Source organism: Megalobrama amblycephala, linkage group LG5 (genome assembly GCF_018812025.1).
Source record: "Megalobrama amblycephala isolate DHTTF-2021 linkage group LG5, ASM1881202v1, whole genome shotgun sequence".
Lineage (NCBI taxonomy): Eukaryota > Metazoa > Chordata > Actinopteri > Cypriniformes > Xenocyprididae > Megalobrama > Megalobrama amblycephala.
The window spans coordinates 17,693,790-17,714,055 of record NC_063048.1 but is presented as its reverse complement, the minus strand read 5'-3'; the positions used below and the strand labels follow the sequence as shown (position 1 = coordinate 17,714,055).

The 20,266-nt window shown below is 38.1% G+C and overlaps 1 protein-coding gene across 2 annotated transcripts in view; it reads right to left on the bottom strand.

The window, feature by feature from the left end:
* kiaa0586 (KIAA0586 ortholog) overlaps window positions 1-20,266 on the bottom strand; it is a 154,434-nt gene that overhangs the window by 57,798 nt on the left and 76,370 nt on the right. For both annotated transcript variants that reach the window (XM_048190913.1, XM_048190914.1), the window contains 6 exons: window positions 13,795-13,867; window positions 10,935-11,204; window positions 7,228-7,396; window positions 6,938-7,111; window positions 1,042-1,238; window positions 102-203 (listed from right to left, as the gene is read on the bottom strand). In XM_048190913.1, the coding sequence (XP_048046870.1) occupies window positions 102-203; window positions 1,042-1,238; window positions 6,938-7,111; window positions 7,228-7,396; window positions 10,935-11,204; window positions 13,795-13,867 (985 nt within the window). The remainder of the gene's footprint in view (window positions 1-101; window positions 204-1,041; window positions 1,239-6,937; window positions 7,112-7,227; window positions 7,397-10,934; window positions 11,205-13,794; window positions 13,868-20,266) is intronic.

Below are 20,266 nucleotides of genomic sequence, written 5' to 3'. Positions count from 1 at the left end.
CTGGTATAAAATTGAGATGGAATTTGGTGTAGTGCTGCTAAGGCCAAGCAAACCATTTCATTTTCAAATAATAAGGGTCTACTTTGAATCAGAGGCTTTACATGAATCGAAGGTGGAGGAAGGTTGGTTTCGGCTGGAACTGATGGTGTAGAAGAAGCTGGACTGCTGCACAGATCACTCTCAATGTTCACAGCAGGCTGGACCTGCAAACGAAACACAAATGTGTTTTAATTAAAACAGTATGTGGAATAAAAGCTACTTCAACCTGTAGTAGGAAAGTGAAACTGTCCAATGTGTGATGCAGTTTGTCTCATTTTTATGCCCCCAAAGAAAGTGAAATACTGTGCGATGTGACAAAATCAGCGAAACCTTATGGACAAAATCATTTGAAGATAAAGGGGAGTGGGATTATTGGACCAACAGCATTTCACTGTGGGCGGAGCTATGCAGCATGATGCAACAAACACAGTTTGTGGTTGGTAAGATTTATTTATTCCTGTGATGTCAAAGCTGAATTTTCAGCATCATTACTCCAGTCTTCAGGTCACATGATGCTTCAGATATGCTGATTTGCTACTCAATGTTGACAACAGTTCTGCCGCTTAATATTTTGTAGAAACTATGATACATTTTTTCAAGATTCTTTGATGAACAGAAAAATTCAAAGAACAGCATTTATTTAAATAAACAAAATTGTGTAAAATTATGTATTTACTGTCACTTATGATCAATTTATGTGTCCTTGCTCAATAAAAGTATTAACTTCTTTTTTGATAGCGTCAATAACAAGCAAACAGAAAGAAAATGTTGCTCAGTACTTCTGTTTTATTACACTCACTTGAGCATCTTAATATATAAGTCTGTATAGAAATAATGAAAAGAGTATTATATTTATTGTGTTTAAAGCCACTGATCAGTAGCACACCGCAAACGGGTCTTTTGTGAAAGCACAATGAGCGTGTGCTGCTGCCGCCCCGCATACGTAATACAATACGTACTGCATACACACTGCAAACAGAGTATGTGTGAACCTGGTGTTACCTGTATTTTGAGCTGTGGGGTCCGTTTCATCCTCTCTGACTGAACCTCCAGTAAGATGGTGTTGGGTTTCCGAATAGCAGGAGCAGGTTTTGGTTCAGGAACGGTGATGGGAGTGAAGGACGTTGTTACGGTTGCTTGTTTGTCGCTAATGACGACCCGTGAAGGCACTGGGGCCTGGCCGTCCACTCTAGGCTTACCTAAAAAGATACAAGGAGTAGTGCTTGATGATTTGGGACTGTAACCAAAAGGTTAAAGGTTCTATAACAACAAGTTGCATTATGAATTGCATTTCAGAAAGTAATGACATGTGAAATCGATTTTGCATTGCTTGAAGCACTCTTGTACATTAAAGTTTTGTGCAAGCAAGTTGCTTTGGATGAAATATTACTAAACAACTGCTTATTTACATTCCCACATACTCAAAAAAAGAAAAAAAAAGTCAGTTTTTCAGGGATTGGAGATAAATGAATATGTCTGCGGAGTGAAACATTACCAGGACAACAAATGGTGACATTGAACACAAAGTCTCCATCCCCCTCTTTTCCACAGGATGCGTGAGTGAACTAGCAATACACTTCGGCAGCGTAAATGCGCCTCTGCCAAACCCCTAAAGTGTGCACATCCATCGCCCTGATGCAGCGCAGATAACATCAACACGCTGTTTACAGGCAAGGGCACAACGTGACCCCAATACTCACGCAAGAGGGATATTAAAGACAGAGGCACTCCTGCAGATGGAGCCCACACACACACCTACTCATTACTTTATCTCTCACCGCATCGCAGAGCGACTGTAAAGGACGTCCACGGTACTTTAAAGTGCCGTGTCAGCCCAAAACACATTCGCACACATCTGGCCGAGCGGGAGGCCGATCTGGCAACATGATTGGCATCTGTTCTGCAATGGGACCGTGAGACAAACAGGTTCAGCCAGAGTGCGCTAGCGTAGGTTTGTGTCATTCCCGTTCGTAGGAAAGCAGGTTACGGACGCACATGCCCCATTACATAGAGATGCGAGTCTGGCCTCGGCACATTAACGGCAAACGAGGAGGCTGACATTAGCATAAATCTGCTGCGAGCGCCGCAATCTGTTTTTCCCAGCCTTCCATGCAAAGCAGGGGAAACATAAGCTTTACGATTTCCATAATTTGGCTGAAGGGCATCCAAACAGTGGCTCAGGAGCAAGAAGCACTGACTCATCTGGAATGCACAAATACTTCTGATAGCAAACATGTGGGCTCCGCCGAAGGAAAGCTTGAAAGGAGGCGTTTGTACTCCAGAACCTCAAGAGAGTGAACGCTCTGAAATGCGAAACCAGATCGGACAGATTAGCTCAATGATGGACAGTAAGAGATGCTATTACGGGCTATTCACAAACCAGAGAAGCCGCAAGGCATGCGAGGAAACAAAGACCCAAACGAAGGGACAGAATTCACAGCCCCCAGAATGCTTGGGAATAAGTCCAAGAGTATGTAAATCATTGACTTTACCGGGCCCGAGAACACTGCAGCAGGAGACCAGGGAAAGAAGATGGAGAGAGCGATGATGAGATGATTATAACAAAATAAATGCACATAAATATGTGCGTGCACGCACTGCTTCTGCAACCACATGCAATTTCAAAGCAGCAAATGAAGTCACGTCTTCACCACTGGGGCTACCACCAGAGCAATTTCATCTACAATCAATAAAGTATAAGAATTCACCTCAGAGACGGCAAGACATGGTGAGCATAGGCTGCTCAAAGCATCTATGGCATGCAAAAGCGGCAATCAGTATGTGAATTACAAGTCTTTCTTTATCAATACTACATTTTTGGGGTTGTGCGCCATTTAGAAACTGAATTAACAATGACTTGGAATTAATTTGAAATGAGGTTGCAAACATGAATTCCGAAATGCAATTCAAATTAAATAACTGAAATTAATTAAAAGGAAATTGACTTAAATTTTTTTTAGACAGATAGACAGACAGACAGACAGATGGCCAATTCAATTCAAATTTACATTCATGATTTGAAAGGGAGCCAATTATTCAATTCTGAATCTTGCACAACCATGTTATTTATATAAAAAATAACAAGTATCATTAAAACTCTTGAGTTTGACTAAAAATAGTAATGCTGCTATAAACGGTATGAACTAACACTTCTCTTGATTGCTGCTGTGTTGATTCGACTGCCACTTTCTACTCTCTGCAGTGCAGAACTTGCTAAGCAGATTTGCGAAGAGCTTGCCTGCTGTCGTTCATGTGTAACTGTGACTCGGGGGCCGTCTGTGGATGAGCCGCACCGAACATCTGCAGCAGATGAAAGGCTCTCTCACCATTCCCATGGGGCACTCTGCAATCCCCACTGTCATCCCCGGAGAGTCACGGAAGAAGGGGAAATTAGGCCAGCTCTAATCTACAGCCCTCCAGAGACCCAGTCTGAGCCTTGCCGAGTCAATCCAATCCAGGCTGGGCCAGTCTGGACCCTCTTCTACCCCGCACACAACCGCAGAAGTGGCTGGGAAGTTTTTAATAAGAGTCTGGAACTTTCCACTTGGGTTTCGTTCACACATCCAATGTGACGGGAAATAGGACAGCCACGGGGATGACACTGGTGGATGATTAAGACGCCTTGGGAATTGCCTAGACTGGTAAAAGATGCTTTTGGTTGATGTGGGGTATTAAAGAAGTTATTAGGAGATGCTTCACTTTCGTTAGATGAAAGTTAGACAGGTCTGATAGCTGCGATTTGGGGAATGAGATGGTGCCACTCTGAAATATAATACGTGTCTAACTTAGCACTTTAAATAAAAAAAAAATAAAAAAAAACATCTCTGCAGAGAAGACCAGCTTAGACTGGGCTGATGGATTGGTATAAGAGTTTTGGGCCAGTCTGGGCAAATATCAATGATTAGATCATCTGTGTATGGATTAGCAGTATTTGCAAACATAAATATTTGGTTTTCTGTGATGTTCTGACCAATATTCCTGCACATTATTCCTCCACTATTCCTCCTCCTCTTATTCTGTTGAATTCTTCTTATGTAAATATGTCAAGGTAATGCTATTAATGTTATCTAGCTGGCAGGAATAGATGAAGTTTTATCAAAAATGTGAGAAAACTGTGGAAGAAAACTGTTTAATTAAAAATACTTTCATACATAGGGATTAAAATGTTCCATTAGAGTATGTCACAATATGAGGATAGAAATATTACTAAAATATGTTGTAAAAATGCAGAAAAAAGTTAAAAAACATTATAATTAATAATTATGTAAATAAATACATAATGTATTTATATAAATATACTTTGTAGTGGGCCCGATGAAAATGGTGTAAAAAAAAAAAAAACAGAGTAAAAAAAAAAAAAGTATAAAACAAAATAATTTTAATTATTATAAACAAAAAAAAAGTTCTATTTTTGGCAAATTTTTGGCAAAATTGGTTAATAAAGTGAGATTAAATACATAAAGTACATTTGTGTAATTTAATATAGTTAATTATTGCAGGTTTGCTTAAAATTCTGAGACTGCATTTCACTGTTTTTATTCATTTTGAGGAATACTGAATGTTTTCTTGCAAGTGAGATGAGTAAATGCATGTTCACATTAGGTCTAGAACTACAATAACCATCATGTTCACACAGCGCACACAACACCTCTGCACTTTATTTCTCTCAACATGGGGACAGGAGAGCTGTCAGTCAATAAATGTGAAAAAGTAACTTGAGTTACTTATTTGAAAAAGTAACTTAGATATTTTGTTGTAAATTGAAAAAGTAATGCACTATTTTACTAGTTACTTAGTTAAAAAGTAATCTGATTACGTAACTCAAGTTACTTGTAATGTGATACCCCCAACACTGTGTTTCATGTTACATTTTAGCAACTTTCGGACAGTTATTCCTTTCAAAGAAAATTCAATAATTCATCTAGTAGTGAAAGGAACTTCAATAAAACTATGAAGTGAGTTGAGTGTCTATGACGGTGATCAGGGCCACTGCACTGCAGATGTGATTAGAGAGTCTTTGTTCACTTCAGCTTAGCTCAGATCAGAGGTCAGTCCAGCATACGGGCAACAGCCCACTAAATGCTGTTTCAAACATTACTAGGCCATTTTCCACCAGTTCATTTTATTCTCAATACCCTGGACCACAATTCCGGAAACATTTGAATACTGTAAACAGCTTTAGCAGTGCAAAGGTGCTTCGTCAGTGCCATTTTTTCATGTGATACCCTTAATTACCTCTTCAGTCCATTGCAGAAAATAACTATGGCAATTCAGCTGTTACCAAACTAATGGAACGTTTCGGCGCCAGGAGGTCATAATCCTCAAAAGGAAGGGGGTAGGGGATAAAAAAAAACTAATCAACTCATAATACGAACGCTTTCAAAATGTTTTCAATTGGCTATTTGCAATTACTGCCCTAAAAAGTCCCCTCGTAAAGCACGACGCTGTTTTCATACATATGGCTGCTCGGGCTAATAAACAGAATTACCTCCAACCGCACAAGGTCGGACCTGAGACAGAGCTTGCAGTGATTGGAAGTGGGAAAATGAGAGCGTAATAGAAAGGCATTAATGTCCCTGACAGTGAAGTGATTAAACGAGACCGGCATAGGAAGGCTTTTTAACGAGTGGAGAGGCAGTCGTAATTAAGAGCTAAACTCACACCGCTGAAATGTCGTCTAATTAAGTCCATTCTTTAATGCTGCCGTGTGCTCAGAGCCAGCCGGAGGAGAGACACTTTATGACTGCAGTATGTGGAGGATGTCGCATCCATTCATGCCACGTTGGACGTCTTTGTTTCAGAACTGTCAAAAGGACACAGTCATTGATCCTTTATGCATGTATGTCTTAAAACCTAGTTTTCTGATGCAAAATACAGCTCAAATCAGTTACTCATGAGATTACAATTACTGTACTACAAAAATAAACCTACAGTCATCCAAGCTGTCTTACTGGACTGAGTTGGACTGGAGTAAAGTCAAGCCAAGACAGCTTTGTTTTAGCTGAATCCATGCAAAAAAACAAGTAAAGGTAAAAAAAAAAAAAAAACAGTAAAGGATCTCTAGCTCAGGTTTCATACAGATTTTTACCAATAATTTTCCAAGACTTTTCCATGACTTTTGAAGCAAATATTCACGATCTTACGTTTCATAAAACATCTCTATATTCACACATGTAAAATAAGAATAAAAATCCATGTTTAAATCTGCCAGAGCATGTCTTAAAGGCACAGAATGTCATTTTTGCTGCTAGAGGTCACATATTAAAAACAATGACAAAACAAAAGGCGTAGTGAAAGAGCGGGTAATGATGGGAGTTGTCATGTTCACCTCCACTGCTGATGAAAATCAATCCGACGGGACTCACAAATCATGTTCATAGATAAGGTAATGAAATAAAGTTTTATAACCGTTATGTTTGATCACATGATTTTATTTCATTCTAATGAATTAGCTGCAAGTAATGTAATGTTTATGGTAAATTACTACTCATACATGTCACTTTATTTGTCTAATTAAATGGTGATTAAATTAAATGGTAACTCAGCACAGTTTTACATGTTCAAAACAATCAATCATACTAAAAGTACATTTGAACGTACTAACAGCATTTGCAAAAAAGGCTGACTTATTTATGTATAACACATACTGTATTTAATTACACTGCCATTTATTTATTAACCAGACTTGTTAAACAGTGTTAGGAAATGCCACACGGATATTGATCCTTGTTTTATTTATCCTCTTGCCCCAACTCTTCTTGGGTCATTTGATTCATTGTGTTTATTTTTTTCTCCACAACTTTTCAAGGCCTGGAAATTGCTATTTTAAAGTTTCCATGACTTCTTCAGGTTTTTCATGACTGTACAAACCCTGCTAGTTGTGGTAATAGTGGCTTACCTAAAGGTATGGCCATGGGAATGAGGTAACCTCGCACTGGAGAACCAGGCTGCTGCTGTTGGGCAGGATCACTGGGGCTGAACAGGAAATGTGGCTCAGAGACTGAAGGCTGCAGGGCAGGAACACCATCTACACACTGGCTAGTTTGGGTTTTAGATGACTTCATCTTCACCCCTATATGAGGGAATGAAAACATATTATCATGATTCTTTTTTCAAGTTGGTTTTACAAGTTACTAAAAGAAAGAAAGACAGACAGACATCACTTCTAAATGAAGACCTTAAACTCACCTTTGACGGTCTCTACTACTTTAGGTCGTTGAGGTTTGGATTTTGGTGTGGGGGAGTTGAATCTAAGGTAAGGGCTTTTTTTGAGTGTGCGTCGATGACCCTCATAAAGAGCTTTTCCATACAGTCTGGCCAGATACTCCTGATCATCCTGAGATTTTAGCACAACCGGCTAAGAAGAAAAAAACACACTGGATTAACAAACTGTGTATCAAGATCTAAAATAACAAACATGGCATTTCATACTATGATGCACTCATATGTATGATATTTATGGCACATTATACAAATATACACTCATACAGTGGTGCTCAGAATTATTGGCACCCTTGGTAAATATGATCAAAGATGACTGTAAAAATAAATCTGCATTGTTTATCCTTATGATCTTTAATTCATAAAATGAGTAAAATTCTAAACTTTCATTGAAGGAAAAGAATTGAAAGTGTGGGGAAAATCACATTATGAAATAAATGTTTTTCTCCAAAACACGTTGGCCACAATTATCGGCACCCTTTTATTCAATAGTTTTTGCAATCTCCTTTTGCCAAGAAAACAGTTCTGATTCGTCTTCTATAATGCCTGATGAGTTTGGAGAATCCCAGACAAGAGATCAGAGACCATTCCTTCATGCAGAATCTCTCCAGATCCTTCAGATTCCAGCTCCATGTTGGTGCTTCTTCTCTTCAGTTCACTCCACTCATTTTCTTTATGGTTCAGGTCAGGGAACTGGGAAGACCATGGCAGAAGCTTCATTTGGTGCTCAGTGACACATTTTTGTGTTGGTTTTGATGTTTGTTTTGGATCATTGTCCTGATGGAAGATCCAACCATGGCTCATTATAGGATTTCTAGCAGAAGCAATCAGGTTTTGTTTTTTTATTTGTTGGTATTTGATAGAATCCATGATACAATGTATCTGAACAAGATGTCCAAGACTTCCAGCAGAAAAATAGGCCCACAACATTAAAGATCCAGCAGTGTATTTAACTGTGGGCATGGGGTACTTTTTATCCATGTGTGCACCAAACCCATCTGGTGAGTTTGCTGCCAAAAAGCTCTTTTTTTTAGTTTCATCTGACCATAGAAGCCGGTCCCATTTGAAGTTCCGATCATGTCTGACAACTTAATATGCTGGAGATTGTTTCTGGATGAGAGCAGAGGATTTTTCTTGAAACCATCCTGAACAACTTGTGGGGATGTAGGTGCTGTTTGATTTTTTTTTTTTTTTTATTGCTTTCTGAGACTCAAGACTCAACTAATCTCTGCAATTCTCCAGCTGTGATCCTTGAAGAGTCTTTGTCCACTCAAACTTTCCTCCTCACTTCACAATAGGACGATTTAGACACACATCCTCTTCTAGGCAGATTTGTAACATCTTTAGTTAATTGGAACTTCTTAATTATTGCGCCGGTGGTGGAAATGGAGATTTTCAATGCTTTAGCTATTTTCTTACAGCTACTTTCTATATTGTGAAGCTCAGCAATCTTTTGCTGCACATCAGAACTATATTCTTTTGTTTTTCTCATTGTGAAAAATGATTAAGGGAATTTGGCCTTTGTGTTTCCTCATGTTTGTACTCCTGTGGAACAGGAAGTCATGGCTGGACAACTTCATGTTTATGATCACCCTGGTGTGCTAAAAAATGTAAATATGACTGGGAATATACTTCAGATATATTTTACTCATAAAAAATTCTAGGGGTGCCAATAATTATGGCCAACATGTTTTGGAGAAAAACATTTATTTCATAATGTGATTTCCCCCCCACTTTCATTCTTTTCCTTCAATGAAAGGTTAGATTTTTGCTAATTGTATGAATTAAAGATCAAAAGGATAAACAATTCAGATTTATTTTTACAGTCATCTTTGATCATATTTACCAAGGGTGCCAATAATTCTGAGCACCACTGTATCTATAGGAAACATAAGAAACCATAAGTTTTATTACGGTAAACAATAAAACATAATGACATAATAAACCATAGGTAAATATGGTACAATATCAACCTATCCATACAGTTATGGGAAATTACTACAACACTATACATTTATTATTATAATTTATTTGATTAAAAAAAATAGTAAAAACCATAATATTGTGAAATATTATTAGAATTTAAAATAACTGTTTTCTATTTGAATATGTTTTGTGATGCAAAGCTGAATTTTCAGCATCACTACTCCAGTCTTCAGTGTCACATGATCCTTCAGAAATCATTCTTATGTGCTGATTTGGTGCTCAAGAAACATTTTATATTATTATCAATGTTGAAAAAAGTTGTGCTGCTTCATATTTTCGTGGAAACCATGATCATTTTTTTTTTCAGGACCATAAAGTTCAAAAGAACAGCATTTATTTGTAAAAATAAATGTCACTGTCACTTTTGATCAATTTAATGCATCCTTGATTAATAATATTTTTAATTTCTTCAAAGAAAAAAAAAAAAAAGACCTCAAACTTTTTGACCCTAAATATATATGGTAAACATGGTACACTAATAATACAGTAATTTCAATGGTAAACATGGTACATTATACTACTGTTCACTGATACTATACTATATTAGGATACACTCATATCGATATACTAAATACACACATATATGATGACTGCATGCTATAATACTGATCAGAACATGTTTAATAAGTCGAAAATTATAGCTTTACTTATATAAAGTGAGGCATAGCCGTAAGGATTTCATTTTGTTTCATCTAAAATGCATGGCAACCCCAGAGTGTTGAGAGCAAAATAACTCTCAACCTCTTGTAACTGTGTGCTCTGTTGTCTGGATTGACTGCACCTTTAATGATAGCAGCAATTAAATGCCTGAACGGCCTCCACACATAGTAACCTTCAGATAACCACTGGATGTGTTGCTAGGTTAAGAATCATCCACACAGACACCGGGCAACGCGGACAGCCATTAACAGGACCAGGCTTGTGCCAAACACAGATAAGACAAGTCTGCCTCTCGTCTTCTTACTCTTTATTTTTAGCAAATTAGTGTCGGGGCAACATATGGGTGCTCAAAGCGCCTCATTTAGAGAAAATGCCACTGAGACGCAGAGAAGTACTGAGCTACAGTGTTTACATCCAGATGGGCCATTTTGGGAGTGTTGTGAGCTTATCAGGTCACGGTGATAAGTAAACAACACATACAGGATTAAACACTGCAAACAAACAGGTTAGAAGATCCTACAATTCATTATCAGTTTCAATATAACAGACAGATGATTTGGACCACAGCCAAATAGCCAATTATAAAGCTCTCATGTCAAATAATGTTAATAATAATATGCTGCCTAGTGCCTATTACGCAGAATCCTAACCAAAACGAAAGGGCATACGGTAAATCAGTGGTTTTCAAACTTACTGATGCCAGGGACCCCAAAATATGATGTTTCTTTTACGAGGGATCCCCTTCACATATATTTTAGCCAATATATGCAGTAAGAATACATAATTTAATAAGCATAAGTAGCTTTTAGAATAAGGTTTAATATCTAAATGGCATGTGTGAATTTGACCAAAATTAGGTATGTTATTTTAAAGCCTACTATCTGGAATAGTCAGGATTATGCTGTCTAGGCAGGCAGCACATTGGTATTGAAACAGAGCTTTAATATTTCATTATCGGGAGTTTGGTCTGTCGAATGTGTGAACACATTTTGAACAGCATTAGATAATACTGATATAATCCTTCTCACCGTCTCTTGCTTCCCTTCAGGTTTGGTTCTAACAGAAAGAGTGGGTTGTTTGCTGTGTGCCAGTGTGCTTTCTGCTTGTGTTCTCACTAAGCCTCTCAGAGAGGTTTTCTTGTCTGCCGCAGAGGCTTCACCTCCCCCTCTTCCTCTTCCTCCCCCTCTCGGACCAGCCCCACGTCCGCTCCTGCTCCTCTGGCCCTGCTGCACCACTTTAGCGACTGCAGCATCGTTCCTCTCTACAATCCTCTCAGAGTTCTCCTTCGCCAGCTCATCCTGCCAGGAGGGGTAAAGGAGGACGACAAGACAAAGGGAAGGAGAAAGAGACAGAAGACCTTGTAGTCAGAAACTCTTAAATGTGTTTAGTGCTCGGCAAATAATATAAATGCAGAAAATTTTGATGTGCTAGATGTTGCTTATGAATTAAAGCTTGTTTCCGCCTCAGAATAAAAAAATTAAAAAGTTAATTTGCAAATTTATATATCGCAATTTGACTGTTATTATCACCACTGCAAGTTTACATCTCACAATTCAGTCTTTTTTTCTCACAATTGTGTTTATTTCTTAAATTTCTGACTTTTTTCTCACAATTGTTTTTATTTCTCAAATTTCAGACTTTTTTCTCACACTTGCGAGTTTATATCTCACACTTTCAAGTTATAAACTCGTAATCGTGAGTTACATATCACAATTTTCACTTTTTTCTAAGGTAAGGTAATCTTCTCTGACATTTTTCCTCATAATTGTGAATTTATATCTCACAATTCAGACTATTCTTCTCAGAATTGTAAGTTTATAGTCAAGTCACCTTTATTTATATTGCACTTGAAACAATACAGATTGTTTCAAAGCAGCTTTACAGTATAAACGGGAAAATGATTCAATGATGCAACAATTCATCTCTGCTGTAAAGAAACTCTAAGGGCCCTACCATACACTTGGCGCAATGTGTTTTTTGCTAGTTTCAGTCTGACTCAGTTATCATTTTCACGTCCTGCCGCACGTTGTTTAAATAGCAAGTGCACTTGCGCCCATTTGTGCGCCCATGGGCGTGCTGGTCTGAAAACGAGGTGTGTTCAGGCGCATTGTTGGCGTGTTGCTACTTTAAGGGCAACTGAAATAGACCACCTACAGGTGCATATTACTAACGTGCTCTTTAAATAACAACAAAAAAATATTGCGCCATTGACTTTAGACCAGGTTTCAGTTGGTCAATGGCGCAATATTTTTTTTTTGTTATTAAAAGAGCGCGTTAGTAACATGCGCCTATAGGCACGTGTACACTTTGCTTATTACACACACAGTGACACGCAGCAGCACACAAACATGCCAAATATTAAAAATAAAAGGATTACAATGTAAAAGATTATTATTGTGTGCATAAAGATAAAAACGCTTTGGTGGAATCTGGCTTGTCCTCGAGATTCAAGCACGTGAGCAGACCTGTCTCCTCGGTAGAGAAGCGTTCAAGTTTTTTTTTTCGCTTGCAAATCCCGCCATGTAAATAGCAAATTCGCCATGATGCGAGCCCAACTGGCTTTTAAAGGGAATGGGAGATGAGCCTCTGATTGGTTTATTGCATGTTACGCCCAAAATACACCCATTACTCATTAAGATAAAAGAAACAACCCTTTTAGACCATGTGCCGGGTGCGCTGACCATTTTTCTCATTGTTAAACTAGTAAAAGTGGATTCGGACACGCCTTAAATGTACTTGCGCCGTGCGTTTTAGACTATGTGATTAGATCGTTAAAATAGGGCCCTAAAAATCGAATAGTAAACAGTAATTATTCAGTTGAAACCAGTTCAGTGTTTATTTAGTTTGGTAAATTGTATCAATAATGGAATGAGTTCAATTCATCTATGAAGTAGGTTTGGAGAAAACAGTGACGTCATCATCCAGCTCAGTTCAGTTCTCATCCAATAGTGTCAGTGCAGTCAAGTCAATACGCTTATTCAACTTCACTGTGATGTTTGGCATCAAAGTACCGCGAGAGCGATTCGAGAGCAGTCCGCTGACTCACCAGGCGCAGCTTATCCAGAGAGGCTGCACGAGCTCTGATGACGACACAGATGATCCACGATTGGCCGGATTCACTGCATGACAACGATCATGTGTGTTTCATGTTTATTTTGACACCTGGTTCCACTAATGCTCACAAATCTATGTTTATATAGTAATGTTTATCAAAATAAAACAGATCCCACTTTGTGCTTATGTTGAACTTTATTCTTGTACAATCATATGCTGTATTAAGCAAAACATAAAGTATTGAATGAAAACATCTCTGAAACATCTTTGTATTTGACAAATATAGCATTTAATTCACTTAATCTGTGATAAAGTATGCAAACACAGCACGAGTGTCACTATGGGAAGCAGAAAATGTCCGACATTATGTCTCCGTTATGTCTCAGCTACTCCCCAAATGCAAGCAGCAACTCTCACCGATCGGTTACATCCAGCCACAGCCGTAGTCGAACACACCTAATACTTTTGCCGAATATTAAGTGTCCCCAACTAAGCAAGCCAAAAGACGATAGTGGCAAAGAACCCAAAAAATTCAAATTGCGTGTGAGATAAGTCATAATTACCTTTTTAAATTCTATGGCGGAAACAAGCTTCTGTATGGGATTTTTCAACCGTTTTTATTGTCTGCCAGGTAAATAATCATAAACGTGATCACTTGGAAAAGAAATAGCAGACCTCTGCTCAAAGCCAAGCATAAGCAAAACTAATGATTATTCAAATAATTTCCCTTTTAAAACAGTATTTCAGAGAACAAAGAACAGCGACAGATTGTGCAGAAACACCAGATTGTATTTGAAGGCAGAAAAAGAGACAAAATCTTTCAGTTCAGCTCACCTGAATCTCCTTGCTGAGCGTATTGATCCAGGCATCAACTGTCTTCTTTATCCTCAGCTCTTCACGGACATCTCTACAGGACAAGACACATGACAGGTCGTCAACATCTTCAAAGACACAAGAGAAAACTATTCATCTATAAACTCGAGCGATAAAGCTACTTTTCTTGATGGAAAAGCTTGTTGTGTTGCTCTAGACATGTTTAGTCATTTTAGTGCTTTGCACGGTAGAGGTTCAGGGTCAATTTTCAGCTACTTTTAAAGATTAATTCACCTCGAGCTGTGAATTTAATTTAATATTTGAAAGGGAATGGACAAACAAATGTCCAATCATAAGTTATATTGGTAAATAAAGCCAAATTAACAGAATCTAATTAGATTGATGGTGTGCAGTGCATGAAATGGAGATTTAAATTGCCGTTGAAAAGTTTGGGGTCAGTAAGATCTTTTTTATTTGAAAGAAATTAACAGGCCTAATTTTATTTAGCAAGGATGCATTAAATTGATCAAAGTGACAGTAAATAATTTCTGTTTAAAATAAATGCTGTTCATTTGAACTTTATCAAAGAATAATAATAATAAAAAAATCAGTTTCCACTGAGCAGTACAGCTGTTTTCAACATTGATAATAATAATAAATGTTTCTTGAGCAAGCAAATCAGCATAGTAAAATGATTTCTGAAGAATCATGTGACACTGAAAGCTGGAGTAATGATGCTGAAAATTCAGCTTTGCCATCACAGAAATAAGTTACATTTTAAAATATATTCAAATAGAGAACTGTATTACTGTATTTTTAATCAAATAAATTCATTTATTCATTTCAAATCACATTTATGGTTTCAAAAGTGCTAAACACATTATCCAAACAATACATCTGAATTCATTAAAATCATGTGATTTAACTTACTGCGAAATGTATTTGGAAAAAAAAGCAGTCATTTATTGGCTGTGTATTCCAATAGCTTGTTATTTATTTAAAAAGAAAAAAGAAAAGCTATTGATATCTGCAAAAATTCTATATCAGTTCATCACTGGATTCATTTCAGTTCTTTGAGAGATATTTACCTTTAAACGTGCAAGTGAATGCATCCAATCTTCAATCATAAAAAGAATTTCTACATCTTCTAAATGAACCGAATGGATTGGAAACCAGCAATGCCGTGCAGTGCATGAAATTTGGGCATAAACAGGGACAAATACACAGTTAGCTGGACTTCTGCGAGTTGTTTTTTTCACGCCTTGAGTGTCTGAGGTCCCCAATCCCAATGAGGGACGACATCTGCAGGCAGAGCTAATCTAAATGTGGCACACTGCGTTTAAAGACGCAACAGTCTTCCAGCGTTTCTCTGCTGCACACATTATGCTAATGCCCTGCTGTCTATTGGCCTGTTAGCCCATCTCTGCAACACTTATTGCACTGTATAAATCACAGAGATGAGGAGACGAGTGACAATCCCAGCATGAGCATGCCATCCAACTGCTGCTCCGAACCACCAACAGCCAATGTATCTAAATCTTCCTCTTTTCATCTCTGAATTTCTGCTCAGAGGGTTTATAAGTTAATTAACTGAAAAAGGAAGTGTGTGCTTGTGTGGGTTTGTTTAAGGACACACTAGAGTTATGCTATAATATGTCAAAAACAACTGCAAACAACACTCCACTGAAGGGATGTCATAAGGATCTAAAGGTAAAATGCAAGAGTTTCTGAAAGTGACAGTGTGAACATAATAGTGCTGGGCGGTATACCGGTATTTAGTTTTGTTATGATATGAATTTTGATGATACCGCAATACCGGTATGTGCCGCTTAACCAAAGTTCAGAACGCGGCACAGCGTCACTGTTTGAGAGGGTCCCGTTTCACTGTTGCACTGTAGCGAGAGCACAGCTGAGATTGCATCACAGCCTATGGTAAGTCTGCAATCACCCCCTAAAGCCTCATTCCCTACGTTATACACATATGTTCACGTGAAAGAGTGAATAAAAACGAGTGAGTGAATTCGGACAGCCGTTGTGTGTACATCGGCTGTACACTCGTTATTGCGGTGCAATGTGAGATTGAATGAGTGCACTCAATAACGTCCACTATGGTTTCGGACACCACTACAAATGGCTGTCGCCTCAAATAATGCCCGAAATAAGGCGATTTCGGATTCAGCCCGGAGAATTCGAACTACACGCGACGCGCGAGATAGAGCGGTTTCTGCGCGGAGCGCCGTGATGAGATTAACAACTTTCTCCACATGGATTAAGTTTTTTATGGACCTATTTCATATACTCTAGTGCTGTAAACATGAACCAGCAGCGTGTATGCGTACATATTTCATCACGTCTTCTTCAAATGAAATGTAACGTTATGCAAAGGACACTGAACTGTACGTCTGATCACGACCGCGATGACACGATGGGTTATTCTGCTACACAGAAGACGATGTAGGTTAAAGTCCCTGTAAAGTCAATTCTGAGAATTCTTTCTAAACACTTTATAAATGTTACAAATGTATTGCTGAAACACATTACAAAGTCTGTGAATTGTGTAATGCTTAATTGTGAAGTTAGAGCGTTAAACAGTTTTTCACCAAGTCTCTGCTCAGGATTTTTTGGGCGGAGCTAAAACGGGGGTCTGATGACGCACTTGGACCCCCGAGCATAGCCCCTCCCCTAACACTATATAACTGTCGATGACGCACCGAGCGTGGCACCTCCTCTAACTCTACAGCGGTTCACTCGCTCAATCTCGAGTGTCATTACAGTTATACAGCCCTTTGCACATTTAGCTAGTAATGCCTTCGTCACGCAAATGCATATTACATGGTTGTTTTAATATACAATATGCTCGGTCTCCTTATTTAAATTTCCTAAAACGATGATATGAAGGATTCTAAAGTGATCGTTCTACACCGGACAATTTTACAAACTTTCATCAGACAGCTGGGATTCACAGATAATCCGCTGTTTTTGGTGAATGTGACTGAACAGACCTCGGCCCCCCTCCCGCCTCGGCCTTCCTACCGTCCCACCGATAACCGATGATATATGGGGCCGGACAGAGTCTCTCCCGCCCCGGCCTTCATCCTCCCGTCTCGCGGCGCCGTCATTTGTCGACTCGACAACAGTCGGCAGTTCGTGCCCACCAATGAGTGTAAGTTGCTGAGTTTGCTTATGAAGCTAGTCCACAGTAACTCTACTAAAATTTGCAACCCTCTAAAAATGATTCTTTTTATATGCATCAGTATGTTTGATTGACTCATTAGACAAGTAACTTGAGACGGCAGCTCTCGCGAGTGGGTGTGGTTTCAGCGCCGACAGCGGACACGCCCCCAGCGTTTGAGAGCAGAGAGCGCTGCCTTTTTTTTCGAGATTTTGATAACTTATTTCATTTACTTGCAGATTTTTTTAATCATTTAAATTTGGCTGGGTGGTTAATAACACATTTTTCTGCGGTGTGACAAACTCAGAACACATACTTTAAAATGACTTTACAGGGACTTTAATAAATAGACTGACAATTCATAGAAGAATTGGCAAAAATTTAACTGCTTTATTCTTTCTGTGTTAAACTAACGTGTGTCGTTTGTTCAGAGACTGTGGTGCTCTTAAATGTACTGAAAATATCCTTAGACAGTTTAAATGTTCTTCCGCGTTTCTCCCTCGTTTTGGCAGTTTGTTGTTATATAGGGTTAGTTAAAATGCTTAAGGTGCCCTCAACTCTTTTTTTTCTATCTCCATGGTCATATTTTAATATTCATGTGTCTGTAATGAGTGTGTTGCAGGTCTGTGTTTTATTGGTTGTTGTCTCCCCACAGCATCATTTTGTGGGGCTTTGTAAACCTGTACTAACTCTAGTGTGGAATTTTTCTACAATATTCACTCATCGAGACAGTAAAACAGGGCATTCTAGTCAATCTACTGCAGCATTTCCTCTCTCAATCAGTAGAAAATGTGGTTAACGCCTGGTCATGCATGGCGAAAAAAATACTGTCATATACCGTGAAACCGATATAATTTTGAAAAATACCGTGATATAAATTTTTGGTCATACCGCCCAGCACTGGAACATAAGATGAGAAAACTAAGGATGCGTGCCACTACATATTTTTTAAAACTGCCTGTCTTAAAGGTGATTTTTTTTTAAAACTTGTAACAGCATGTTAGAAATTTAACACTCATGGCAGGATGCTCAAAAACAGAGATGAGACAAGATGCAACAATCAGTGACGTTCATCTAAATGTGTCTGGTTATAGCAACAATCATTTAAAGAGGAAGAATTTAGAGACAATGTTTCAGAGAGGATATTGCTGAACAGCTCAAGCACATCACATTGTCAGCAGGCTAATTAAAGTAGCTAAAAAAAATAACTAAATAACAATAATACAAACTATTTATTATGAAAAATAATGAAAAATTCTATCAATAATAATATTAATAATAAACAAATGTTATTTAAATATTTAAAAATATATACAATTCATAAAAATAAAAACATAATAAATTAAATACACACGTAATCAAATAACCAATCAAGTAACTAGTAATGCATTACTTTTAGATTTAACAAAATATCGGAGTTACTTTTTCAAATAAGTAATGCAAGTTACTTTGTTTTCTCATTTATTGACTGACAGCTCTCCTGTCCCCATGATGAGAGAAATCATGAGTAAGTGCAGAAGTGTTGTGTGTGCTGTGTGAACATGATGCTTATTAGTTCTAGACTAAATGTGAGCTGTAGACTAAAATGAAGTTCTAGACTAAATGTGAGCATGAATGTACTCATCTCACTTGCACAAAAACAGATTCAGTATTCTTCAAAATGATTAAAAGCAGTGAAACACTGTTAAATAATACAAATATACTTTATGTATTTAATCTCACTTTATTAACCAATGACTTTGCTGCTGACCTTCAATGATCCAATTCAACCATACTAATAAGCAAAAATCACTTTAGTCAAACATCAGATGTGTGTTTATTTATTTATTTTTATTGCTGAAGTAAGCATTGAACTTCTATTCTTCTACAATCTAGAATGGCAGCACAGCTGAAAGGTTTGTTTGAGCTGCGCCCTCTACTGTACAGGCGTAAATATGCTTTTCCTTCAGCCTGAGGCTTATTCAAGGGGTTAAAGGTCCCATTTTTCGTGTTTTTTTGAAGCTTTGATTGTGTTTATAGTGTGCAATATAACATGTGTTCATGTTTCGCGTGTAAAAAAACACAGTATTTTTCACATAATTTACTTATCTGTATACCGCTGTTTCCACTGTCATAAAAACGGGCTGATGACTTCCTTGTTCTATGAAGTCCCTCCTTCAGAAATACGTAACGAGTTCTGATTGTGCCAGCGGTTCCTGTGTTGTGATTCGACAGCAGTTTAGCGGAAAGGTCCCGGAAAGGTCACGCCTCTTACCATAACGTGGAGATGCACGCGCTCAGTGTTATTGTAAACATGTCTTTAATTTTACCCTATCAATTTGAGCCGGAATCAGACCCGGTGATTGGACTGCGGGATGAAAATAACAGCGTTTCGACGACATGGCGACAAACACACTCTACAAACGCAACTCTTGTGTATTCCTGTGGGCGGAGGTTAGTCAAAAAACTGTTTTAGTGACGTCATTAAAGAAGGAAGTAGAGGGATGTAGTCCAAACTGGCCGTTCGATGTAGGCGACTTCTGTTAAATAAAATATCTCGCTTGGCATTGAACTTTGAGCTGTAAAATTTTACAGATTTTATTTATACTCTAACAACAACATTACACACTAACTAAAGTTTGAAACATGGGATCACGAAGAACGGGACCTTTAAGGCCAAAAATTTGCCAAAAATAGATTGCCTGGAAAATCCAGCCTCACCACTGTACCAGCGGATGAGTCTGGTTGGCCATTGAATCAATTCGATTTCTAGGGCGGAGCAAATCCGAGCAAACAGGAAGCGGAGTAAACCAATCAGAGAAGGGTGGATATGACGTTAGCAAAGCGACAAGAGAGTCAACAGCGAAAAATAAATAATTAATGTGTTTTTGGTCATTTAAAATTGAATTCACGGCTGAATAGAACAAACTCTCTGCGCAATCTTTGTTGATATTGAAGGGACTTTCGCCGCACTAGAGTGACGCTGTTTGCGTCACTGAAATAAACAAATCTGATTGCATGGTACGGTTTGGAATTTACTCGAATCGCGACGGAGGGCGGACTGACCAGACTGATATATCTTGTAGAAGATATATCAGTTTGGCCTTGCCAGGCAAAAAAATAGAACCTTCTTTTTGGTAAAAAACAAACAAGCAAGCCCAGCCCAGGTGAGAAAAAGTAACGCAAAAGTAACGAAAAACATTACTTTCCATAAAAAGTAACTAAGTAACGCTAATTGGTTACTTTTTAGGGAGTAATGCATTACTTTTGAAAGTAACTTTCCCCAACACTACATACAGGTGAGAAAAATATAAATAATAACAATATATTGTAAAAAAAAAA